The sequence below is a fragment of the Lithobates pipiens genome, unplaced genomic scaffold (genome assembly GCF_037356315.1).
Source record: "Lithobates pipiens isolate NorthernLeopardFrog02 unplaced genomic scaffold, aLitPip1_a1.2 Scaffold_85, whole genome shotgun sequence".
NCBI lineage: Eukaryota > Metazoa > Chordata > Amphibia > Anura > Ranidae > Lithobates > Lithobates pipiens.
In genome coordinates this window covers 313,719-325,950 of record NW_027507909.1, presented here as the reverse complement: position 1 = coordinate 325,950, position 12,232 = coordinate 313,719, and the positions used below count along the sequence as shown (strand labels likewise).

The 12,232-nt window shown below is 49.3% G+C and overlaps 1 protein-coding gene across 4 annotated transcripts in view; it reads right to left on the bottom strand.

The window, feature by feature from the left end:
- Positions 1-543: 543 nt before the first annotated feature.
- Positions 544-12,232, bottom strand: part of LOC143973605 (histo-blood group ABO system transferase-like) — a 299,587-nt gene continuing 287,898 nt past the window's right edge. For all 4 annotated transcript variants that reach the window (XM_077474454.1, XM_077474455.1, XM_077474457.1 and 1 more), the window contains one exon: positions 544-2,860. In XM_077474454.1, the coding sequence (XP_077330580.1) occupies positions 2,083-2,860 (778 nt within the window). In that variant the 3' untranslated portion in view covers positions 544-2,082. The remainder of the gene's footprint in view (positions 2,861-12,232) is intronic.

The following is a 12,232-nucleotide window of genomic DNA, read 5'->3' as shown; positions in this document are numbered from 1 at the left end:
AACAAAAAGTCCGCTGGAGCTCAGACATGGGCGGATTGTCCGCCAGACAGTCCGATCATGTGTACGTGGCATGAGAGGTAAAACGGAGGAATAGTGAGCATAGTTTAGAAGCTACACCCTTCACCCTGCTGTGTCAGTTCCTTTTCTGGCAGCAAATCAAAAGGTATGCCATTCTGAAAAATTCTTGTCATTATCCATCTCTATAATTAAAGCGGTGTTCCGCTTAAAAATAAATAAAAAGTCAGCAGCTGCAAATACTGCAGCTGCTGACTTTTAATAATCGGACACTTACCTATCCCAAGGTCCAGCGATGCAGGGGATCGAAGCCCTGCTTGTCTCCCCCTAGGCTCGGCGGCACCAGCATTTTAACTGTGGGTGCCCGGCGGTGGCTTCACCGCCGGACACCCACTGTACGTGTGTGTGTGTGTGTGTGTGTGTGTGTGTGTGTGTGTGTATGTATGTATGTATGTGTGTGTGTGTGTGTGTGTGTGTGTGTGTATATATATATGTGTGTGTGTGTGTGTATATATATATATATATATATATATATATATATATATATATATATATATATATATATATATATATATATAATATTTTAGCAAAGGCCCTATAGAATAAACTGGTGGATGTTGCAACTTTTTTTTGTGTCACACTGTATTTGTACAATGGTTTTTCAAAAGCATTTTTTTTTTCATGAATAAAAAAAAAAAAAATGAAAAAACACACTAAAGTTAGCCCAATTTTTTTGTATAATGCGAAAGATGATGTTACGCTTTAAAAGTGCGTCTGCTCGTGGAATAGTGGCAAACTGCAGGGCTTAAAATTCTCCATAAGAAACACTCTAAATGCCTTAACAGGTTACCAGTTTAAAGTTGCACAAGAGCTCATGGTGCTAGAATTATTACTCCCGCTCTGACGTTCACAACAATACCTCACATATGTGGTGCGATCACTGTGTATATGTGTGGGAGTAACGTATGCATTCACATTAGCACGTAAGCGCAGTGGGACAGGAGGGGCATTTTTTAAAAAAAAGTTACACTTTTTTTAAATTAAATTTATTACTATCACAAGGCATGAACAATCATCCCTTGTGACAGCATGGGCTGTGACAGGCCCCCTTTATGGAAAGATCTGAGGTCTATTAGACCCCAAATCTCTCCTCTAGCCTCTCATGCAGCCGATCAGACACAGCCAACGGCCAGGTAAAAAAAGAGGATTCGGTAGTGACGACATAACTCATCGCTTCTGGTTCCCGGGGTTACAGAGAGAGAGGAATGGTACAAGTTTCTCCTGCTCTGTCCAGGGAAGCCATCCCCACCAGCCTCATCGCTCACAGGCACTGTGATAATCTGGTAGAGTATGGGAGAGGCGGGGTGCCAGAAGGGGGGTGGGAGCCCCTTCTAATGCCCACAGAAGTAATCGAGAATTGCCAGCTAAAAACAAACATATCGGAATGATGCCTGTAGGTGCAAGCATCGTTCCAACATAACCACTATAACCAGAGGACATCCATGGACGTGGAATTGCAGTTTACACCCAATCAGCCATAAAAACTGTCCTCTCCCTCTCCTAACATCTATGCTAACTAACCTGTATAAGAAATATGTATATACTTATCTATTTTTAGGCCGCCTTGGTCTGGTCACGTGATCTCCCCTGTGTTAGCCAACAATGGCTGCAGGCATGAGGTAAGAGGCCTCTGAAAACAATTGGTAAAGCCTGGTGTGGTGACATCCCCCATAGACTTCAATAGCCCATCTGTTGTGGACAATCCCATCTCTCCCCTGACACAGGGGAGCCATCTCATGCGAATGGACCGGTCTGGCCTGACAATAGGTAGGTATAGAGTATACATTTTTCTTACATTCATTAGTATACATAGGTGTTAAAGTGGGGGGAGGGGTTGATTTTAGGTCTAATTAGGTGTAAGCTGCAATTTTGCTTTAAAGTTTTACAGTATCCTGCTCCCACAAGGCCAAGGTGCATACACATGAACCTGCTGTAATCACAAACATCTTACCCTAACAACTTTAAATACATTCAAAGTTACTTGATTGCAGACATTTTAAAATCTTTTTAAAGTCCCAACTGTTGGAAAATATATGGACTTCCCAAATGAAATTTTAGTTTTTTTTCTTTTTGGTATCCATGATTCTCCTGCAATGCCCTTTTGTTCCTAATTGCATTGTGATTTTTGGGAACAGCAACAAACCGTCTTCTCTGGAGGAATTGTGGAACACCAAAGCCATTGTCCCATAGATATTCTGGGGACAGGATCTTGGTTGGCTTGTGGTAAAGAAAATACTTATTCAGATAGCTTTCATCATGCCAGACGGCTTCAAGGCTGTTGTTCTTATCAGTCATCATGGCGTTATGGCAGAAATTGGTTAATTTGTAGACTTCTTCTACCGTACCGCCAAAATACCCTCCTGCATAATAGAAATCCCCCTCATCTGTAGGAATGTAAGCTGTTGATTGCTGTCTTCGCTCATAAGTGAAACGGTCACGTTGTGAATTGTAAAAACCAGGATGTAATGTGCCAAACACATCACTTAATATTTCCACCCCAACTGAGTCAATGAACCTCATGTCTACATCCACACAAACCAAATAATCAACTTCTTTGTAGAAACGTTGATATGCATGATCACGGATCATCTCCATGCGCCTCATGGACACTTCCTGCCATCGTTTATAACTGGGAACTTTTAAGATGACCAGCTGCCTCCCCTCAGGGAGAGTGAAGTTGGAAATGTCATTAGCACGGTCTGTAAACACATAGTAGTTGACTTTAAACCCCACCATGAAGAACTGTTCAGCAGTTTCAATGAAGGTTTTGATGAAGACTGTGTACCTGAAAAACAGGTCAACGCATCTTAATATTCAGACATTTATAAAATACATTTAACAGGTTGCACTTTATAACAGATATTTCAATTACCTGATTGATAACAAATTGATGAATGTTATTAGCCCTTATTCTGGACTGATATCCCCACTCACCCACTTTGATGGTTCTTATCTGTTTTTTGCTATTTATTTGTGTTATACTTTTGTAGATGTCTTTTTGTAGGTCATGTGAAATAAGGGGTCCTCTTCCTCTTCTTAAATGGAGAGGATCTCTGACATGATGTTGTCAGCAACACTCTCTGTATCATTACACTGTGAGGCCGCGTACACACGCACGGACTGTTTGCCCAACGGAGGAGGAGGAGGAGGAGGAGGAGGAGGAGGAGGAGGAGGAGGAGGAGGAGGAGGAGGAGGAGGAGGAGGAGGAGGAGGAGGAGGAGGAGGAGGAGGAGGAGGAGGAGGAGGAGGAGGAGGAGGAGGAGGAGGAGGAGGAGGAGGAGGAGGAGGAGGAGGAGGAGGAGGAGGGAGGAGGAGGAGGAGGAGGAGGAGGAGGAGGAGGAGGAGGAGGAGGAGGAGGAGGAGGAGGAGGAGGAGGAGGAGGAGGAGGAGGAGGAGGAGGAGGAGGAGGAGGAGGAGGAGGAGGAGGAGGAGGAGGAGGAGGAGGAGGAGGAGGAGGAGGAGGAGAGGAGGAGGAGGAGGAGGAGGAGGAGAGGAGGAGGAGGAGGAGGAGGAGGAGGAGGAGGAGGAGGAGGAGGAGGAGGAGGAGGAGGAGGAGGAGGAGGAGGAGGAGGAGGAGGAGGAGGAGGAGGAGGAGGAGGAGGAGGAGGAGGAGGAGGAGGAGGAGGAGGAGGAGGGAGGAGGAGGAGGAGGAGGAGGAGGAGGAGGAGGAGGAGGAGGAGGAGGAGGAGGAGGAGGGAGGAGGAGGAGGAGGAGGAGGAGGAGGAGGAGGAGGAGGAGGAGGAGGAGGAGGAGGAGGAGGAGGAGGAGGAGGAGGAGGAGGAGGAGGAGGAGGAGGAGGAGGAGGAGGAGGAGGAGGAGGAGGAGGAGGAGGAGGAGGAGGAGGAGGAGGAGGAGGAGGAGGAGGAGGAGGAGGAGGAGGAGAGGAGGAGGAGGAGGAGGAGGAGGAGGAGGAGGAGGAGGAGGGAGGAGGAGGAGGGAGGAGGAGGAGGAGGAGGAGGAGGAGGAGGAGGAGGAGGAGGAGGAGGAGGAGGAGGAGGAGGAGGAGGAGGAGAGGAGGAGGAGGAGGAGGAGGAGGAGGAGGAGGAGGAGGAGGAGGAGGAGGAGGAGGAGGAGGAGGGAGGAGGGAGGAGGAGGAGGAGGAGGAGGAGGAGGAGGAGGAGGAGGAGGAGGAGGAGGAGGAGGAGGAGGAGGAGGAGGAGGAGGAGGAGGAGGAGGAGGGAGGAGGAGGAGGAGGAGGAGGAGGAGGAGGAGGAGGAGGAGGAGGAGGAGGAGGAGGAGGAGGAGGAGGAGGAGGAGGAGAGGAGGAGGAGGAGGAGGAGGAGGAGGAGAGGAGGAGGAGGAGGAGGAGGAGGAGGAGGAGGAGGAGGAGGAGGAGAGGGAGAGGAGGAGGAGGAGGAGGTGGAGGGAGGAGGGGGAGGAGGAGGAGGGACTCCGCTAGTAAAAGAGCTACACACATAGCGGAGGAGTCCGCTGCTACCGGAGCAAGACCCCCGGAGCTGTGCAATAAAATATTTTTTCCCCTGTGTTGTGTTTTTTTTTTGTACTTTATTTCACAGGTGAATGGGTAGGGGTACATTGTACCCCATACTCATTCACATAGGGTGGGGGGCCGGTATCCGGGGGCCCCCTTCTTAAAGGGGGCTCCCGGATTCCGATAAGCCCTCCGCCCGCAGACCCCGACAACCAACGGCCAGGGTTGTCGGGAAGAGGCCCTTGTCCTCATCAACATGGGGACAAGGTGCTTTGGGGTGGGGGGCCGCGCGGCCCCCCCTTCCCCAAGGCACCCCCCATGTTGAGGGCACGCGGCCTGGTACGGCTCAGGAGGGGGGGCGCGCTCGCTCGCCCCCCTTTCCTGGCCGGCCGGGTAGCGTGCTCGGACAAGGGTCTGGTGTGGACTTTGGGGGAACCCCCACGCCGATTTTTTTTCGCCGTTGGGGTTCCCCTTTAAGCCCATTCCAGGCGGCGGAGCCCGCGACGTCTCCTTCGCGGGCCCCGCCTACCTGTACACGCGCTCGAAATGGGCGGACTTTCCGAGCGGGAACAGTCCGCTCATTTCGAAAGTACAGCGGACAGGCCCACACACGGGCGGACTGTTCGCTCAAACACAGTTTCAGCGGACAGTTTTTCGGAATTTCCGAAAGACTTTGTCCGTCCAACTGTCCGCTGAAACTGTCCGCTGAAAGCCCACACACGGGCGGACTGTCCGCCCAAACACTGTTCAGCGGACAAGGTTGGGCGAACAGTCCGCCCGTGTGTACGCGGCCTGAGTGCAAGGCACTGAGGTTACATCCCTTAGGGGCAATCTAAAACCAGATAGGAAATACTGCAGGTACAGCACAAGACGTAAAAATTGCAGCTAGAGCTAGTTTTTTTTCTTTTTATTCTGCCTTCTGTCAGGGGATCTTTTAAGAAAATAAGCCCAGAATTAGGCTTTAAGGCTCTATTCACACATATTTGTTTTGGTGCATTGCAGGTATGGCGTATTGTAGGTGTGGTGCATCTTACACCATTTCCTGTAGCGTCAATACCATTTAGCCATATAGGGATGAGCTGAACATCCGCCGGTTCGGTTCACGGCAGAACATGCAAACGGACCGAAAGTTTGAGCGAGCATTCGAACACCGTTAAAATCTATGGGACCGGAACATGAAAAATCAACAGTGCGAATTTTAAAGGCTAATATGCAAGTTATTGTCCTAAAAAGTGTTTGGGGGCCCGGGTCCTGCCCCAGGGGACATGTATCAATGCAAAAAAAAAGTTTTAAAAACTGCATTTTTTTCAAGAGCAGTGGTTTTAATAATGCTTAAGTGAAACAATAAAAGTGAAATATTCCTTTAAATATCGTACCTGGTGGGTGACTATAGTAGGCCTGTTAAGTGGCAAGTGCTTCCCATGTTTAGAACAGTCCCAGCAAAAAATGACATTTCTAGAGGAATAAAAGTAATTTAAAACTGAAAATGTAATGTCGAGTTCCGGCAATATGGATGAAAATTATTGAGAAAAATGGCATGGGTACCCCCCTCAGCCCATTACCAGGTCCTTTGGGTCTTGTATGGATATTAAAGGGAACCCTGCACCCAAATTAAAAAAAGAAAAGGCGTGGGGCCCCCAGGCCCTATATACTCTGAACAGCAGTATACAATCAGTCCAAACAAGACGGGGACTGTAGGTTTGTTCTTAAGTTGAATCTGTTTGAAATTTGGAACAGGTACATTTTGTAAGTGTAGCTCCAGCCAAAAAAAAAAACATTTTTAAGCTTTTTGGATAACACAGGAAAGGGTTGTCACCCCTGTAACATTTGTTTTGCTGTCTGTGCCCCTGTTCAGAAGATTTCACCTCACTTTTTGTCCCAATGACAAATGGATTTTGAAAATTTGGGGTTATTAGGGAACCAAGGATTGGTGATAAAGCATCAGTGGAGCCCTCTTTTGCCCATATTTGCTCTTATGCCGCTTACACATGAGCGGACCTTTCGACGGACTAGGTCCGACAGTCTTTCCGATGGACTTTCGACGGAGTTCCGACTGACTTTCCGAATGAACAGACTTGGCCACACACAATCACACCAAAAACCGACGGATTCAAACGTGATGATGTACGACCAGACTAGAATAAGGAAGTTCATAACCAGTAGCCAATAGCTGCCCTAGCGTAGTTTTTGTCTGTCGGACTAGCATACACACGAGCAGATTTCTCAATAAGAACTGGGTCCGGCTGAGTTTGAAAGTTTCTATTTCTAAAGTCTGTCAGATTTTTGGACAACAAAGGTCCAATGGAGCCCACACACGATCAAATTGTCCACCAGATTTGTTACGTCAGACCTTTGCTGTCAAAGTCTGGTCGTGTGTACGCGGCATTACAGGAGAGAATTTCCCTTCCTAGGGGTAGATTTCCTCTCACTTCCTGTTGCCTCCCTCCGTTTTTAAGTAGGAGTCATTTGTAAGTCGGATGTTTGAAAGTAGGGGACCGCCTGTATATACTATACGGCCTGCCCTATATACTCTGCAGAAAATTGGGCCTTAGATGTTGGTGGTACCAGAACACTGTAAGCCCTCACAGTTAATCTTGGTGGGTGCTGGAACAGGCCCTGCTGTGAAATATTATATCAAGAATTGTAATTACATGCTCCTGTTGAACAGGGGAAGAAAAATTGGGCCTTTGGTAGTGGTGCCATAACACTGTAAGCCCTCGCAGTTACTCTTGGTGGGTGCAGAAACGGGCCGTGCTGTGAAATATTAGAGAAAATATTGTAATTACATGCCCCTGTTAAATTGGGCATTAGGCAGTGGTGGTGGTGGTGGCACAACACTGTAAAGTCTTACAGATACTCTTGTTGAGCACAGGATGGGAACAGGCCCTGCTGTGAAATATTAGAGCATATATAGTTTTATATATATATATATATAATAGTAATTACATGCCCCTGCTAAACAAAAGTTTGGGGGACTCCTTTGTGCATTATGGTGGGGCTAGGGAAGGAGTGACTGATGACATTGAGCCGATGGAATAAGCCACTTTGGTAGCTGCATTTGCAGGCAAACTACTCTGAGCCTGGGTGACGGAGGATGAGGTTGGCTTAGTTATCCACTCTACCAACTCTTCTGCATGTCGTGGATCAACATGGCCAGCTGCCTAAAAAAGGACAAGCGTGCCCCACGGCCACATGCTGAGGATGCACCGTGTCCATGACCAGCACTGTTGGCTGTAGACACAGAGCCTGTTTACCCTCTTTTAGTGGCCTGTGACTGTCTGCCTCTCCTTGGTGGCCTTCCAGACATGCTGTAAAATTTTATAAGCAAAACACCACCTGAAGTTTACTAGAAAAAGTACACCAGGAAGGCCTGCAGTCAGATATAGGCTTGGCTAGACTGGAATGCAGTGGATATATATATATATATATATATAATATAATATATGTAGCACTAACACCCGAAGGAGCTGCTGGTTTTATTCAGGCTTACCGTTACCTCACCTGCTCGGCTCTTTGTCTTAGGGGGGTCCCTTTGGAAAGTAGCCCAAATGATGGTAGATCCGACACTTAGTCCTTTTTGAAGATTTATTTAGGGATAGAAAGAAAGAAAGAAAGAAAGAAAGAGAGAGAAAACACAGTCCTTCAATAGAGGGTTAGAGGATAAAGGGGAGTCCTGTAATTGTGGGTTAGAGGTGTTAGTCAGATCCAGAGAACAAACAGCTCCACATACTGGATCTGGCAATCACTGGATAGGCCCCTCTCACTTGACCTAGCAGCCGATGAGATGCTCAACAAAGTCTCTGCCATAGTCTTGTCAATGGAACTTAAAGATTTTGAGAGTTTTAGGAAGAACTACCATACAGTACCAGATTCTTTCAGCTGACCCGGCGATACTGTAAGGGTATTGATCCGGGTTGCATCCTCCAACTGAGTTTCCAGGCTCCTCCAGAGACATCAGCCTTGCACTCGGTCCTCCACCTGAGAAGTCCTCCCCTGGATCCTCCAGTTTTCTTGGCTTTTCCCCACAGGCGAGACAGCACAGGACCACCCCTGGATCAGCAGGCCCCAAGACATTCCTGGGCCTATGCTCTCAGTTGCAAAGTCTCAGGCCAGCCAGCCCGAGGCGCAGAACTATGCGACACAGGCCCCAGACCAGGAGGGCCATGAGGTAGGGATAGCGAACTCCAAGACAGGGACCCGGAAAACAGATCCATAAAAATGGCGTCGGTACCTTAAATACCCTCTCCCAGAATGCACAGCAGGGAAACCACACCCACTGAGCTATTTCCGAGCAAGAGGTGGCATTCAATGCATCCAGCCTGCTGCTGTTCCACACCTACTGGCGGTGACAGCGACACCTACGGTCAAGTGGGAATCAGTGGAACCCAGCTGGACTGGTACAGAAACCCGAACTTTTAGAGAGAATTAGTGTGAGCAAAACTACAGCTTCAGACAATTAAATTAGAAAAAAATAGCGTCTGCCTATCAGGAGCAGGGCGCTACATAGGAGACTATATATATTTAATGCGCTGCAGATCACCGAATCGCCTGCCTGCAAGTGTATTTGAAAACGTACAACAGGAATGGCCTGCAGTCAGATATAGGCTTGGCTAGACTGGAATGCAGTGGATACATATATGTAGGAGACTGTATATATGTTTAATGCACTGCAGATCACTGGATCACCTGCCTGCTCAATCTAAATTAAATGATACTCTGCCTTGGTCAACACCAGCAACACACTACACAGAGCCGACGTGCAGGTGGTCTTATATGGTGTGGGGCATGGACTTAACCCCTTGAGCCATAATTGGCCAAAGACGGGGAGAGGAAGATTCCCACCGAGACGGCTCCCGGGCTGGAGTCGCCTGGGAGGCTCGTTACGCCTATGCTGCCAGCGGCAGATGTGCGGATGGAGGGCGAACTTTCGGGATCGGAGGAGGAGGTCCACCGTGATGTCAAAACGGCAGGAGAATCCGGAGTGGCGGCTGAAGGGAGCAGGCCCAGGCAGCCAGATAAGACCATTGATTTATCACCTACTGTTTTAAATGCTGCATTGTGTAGGATACTGGATGTGGGGGGGCGGGGGCACCCTGAGGCCGGGTTGTGGGTTTCGGCTGGCCAAAGGGGGGCAGGCGATCCGCCCGCCGCCCAGGGGTCACGGGAACCTTTGCAAGAATTACTGGGGGGGTCTTCAGGATCTAGTGCGGCATTTCGCTGGCAATCAAGTGGGGCCCCCGCAGACGGCACTGTGGGTCAGGGGGCAGGTTGCAGGGACCAGTACCGGGTAACAACCTGTGACGCCGGTGTAACCGCAGGCTACAACATCCACAGCAAGGTCGGTGAGTATGTCAGGAGAAAAGGCTGGGGAAAAGACGGTGACGGCGAGGGCTAATGTGGTCAGGCTAGCTGATGCAGCGAAGTGCGAGGTATACGTGTGCTGTAAGGGTCCGCTGAGGGCGAATCTTAAACAGGAGGTGAGAAGCAAGATTGGAAAGGGTGAGTACGTGGAGATATTCTCCCTTTTGCCACTCAAGAAGTTCAATTTGGATAGGGTGAAGCCCGACGATTCCAAGAAGGAGGACGAGGAGAAGAGGAGGTACCGGCTGATACCTAGGACATTCACAAACTGGTTGCAGGCATTCACCATCATGGCCAGCGTGATTGATGAAAAGTCCCCGGAACATTGCTCAGCTTTGTTCTGTTATATGGACACCATTGGTGAGGCTCATAGGGTTTACAGCGGGAATGCATGGCTCCGTTATGATGAGCAGTTCAGGCAGCGTAGGGCAATTCGGCCACATATCAGGTGGGACCACAAGGATATCGGCTTATGGATGCGCTTGATGTCGTCGGCGAGGGCCCCTAACCAGTATTTTCAGGGGGGGCCGGGGGAAGTCTCGCCTCTAGACTGCCGGCCGGAAAAAAATGGGGGTGTGTTGGCAATTTAACGAAGGATCCTGCAAGTTTGAAGGGTCCAGTCATTTCAAGCATGAGTGCTCGGGTTGCAGGGGGAATCACCCCCTGTCCCGCTGCTTCAAAAAAGGAAAGCGTACCGGCGAAGTTGCATACAAGAGGGATAACCCCGGTGATGGTGGCAAGGATGTGGCCTTTCCTAAATAGGTACCCAGATGGGGAAGCAGCACTGGTGTTGGGGGAGGGGTTTTTGGTGGGTTTTAAGATTCCCTGTTCATTGTTGGTGGTTCTGCCGATGGCGCTGAACTTGAGGTCGGCACTGCTGAATCCAGGGGTGGTTTCGGAGAAATTGGCGAAGGAGGTGGCTTTGGGGAGGATGGGCTGCTGGATTCGGTAGTATCAACGTTGGGGGTGGTTTCTAAGAAGGAACCGAACAAGTTCCGCCTCATTTATCACCTCTCGTTTCCGAAAGGGGGTTCGGTGAATGACGCCATTGATCCAGAACCTTGTACGGTGTCATACACATCCTTCGATGCTGCGGTTGGGTAGGTTAGGCACTATGGGCATGGGGCGCTCATGGCAAAGTTGGACATTGAGTCGGCATTTCGATTGCTACCTGTGCACTCAGAGTTTCCGCCTGTTGGGGTGTTGTTGGCAGGAGCAGTTTTATGTAGACCAATGCCTGCCCAATGGGTTGTTCTATTTCATGTGCCTTATTTTAACTATTTAGTTCATTCCTGGAATGGGTGGTGCGGGATGTGTCCGGCTGGGCTTCCGTCATCCTTTACTTGGACGATTTTCTTGTCATTGGCCCCTCTTCCGCTAATGTGTGTGTGATCCTCTTGGCCACATTGCAGCACATTGCGAACAAATTTGGGGTTCCGTTAGCAGCGGACAAGACCGAGGGTCCAACGACGGAAATTTGTTTCTTGGGTATCGTGATAGACATGGAATGCTGCTTGCCGATGTATAAAGTGCAAGGGCTCAAGGTGGAGATTAGGGAGATGTCGGGGCTGAGGAAAGTGCAACTTTGGAAATTACAATCTGTTTTGGGTAGGTTGAACTTTGCCTGCTGCATTATTCCGATGGGCAGGGTGTTTTGCTGATGGCTGTCGGCAGAGACGGCGGGGGCCCAGGTTCCGACCCATTTCATTAGACTGAATAAGAAACTTAGGGAGGATTTAAGAGTTTCACGCGTTTCTGGAAACTTACAACAGACGATCGGTTTGGATGGATGGGCCGGTGAGTAATTTTGATCTGGAATCAGTCACTGATGCGGCTGGGTCAACAGGCTATGGGGCCTTTTTCCAGGGACAATGGAGCGCGGAGGCTTGGCTGATGTCGTGGGTGGAATCAGGTTTTACGCGGAATCTGGTATTGCTGGAATTGTTTCCGGTAGTGCTGGCTTTGGAATTATGGGGTGCGGCGTGTCAGAATTTAAAAATTAGGTTGAACTGCGATAACATGGGGGTTGTACAGGTGATCAATTGGGTCTCCGTGTCTTCTCAGCCGATAATCCGGTTGCTGCGCAACCTAGTGTTGCGGTGTTTACAACTGAACGTTTTTCTGTATGCGGTCCATATTCCTGGCGTGGAGAATAACCTGGCTGATTCCTTATCTCGGTTTCAGTGGCGGAGGTTCAGGAAATTGGCACCTACTGCGGAGAGAGAGGGGATCCCTTGTCCGAGGTGGCTCTGGGAGATTGCATTAGAGTGGCCACAGGATGGATCAGGAGGTCGGTGAGTGGGTCAACGTGGGTGACATATAATAAAGTATGGAAGGAATGGGCAGGCTTTACATGGCTGGCGG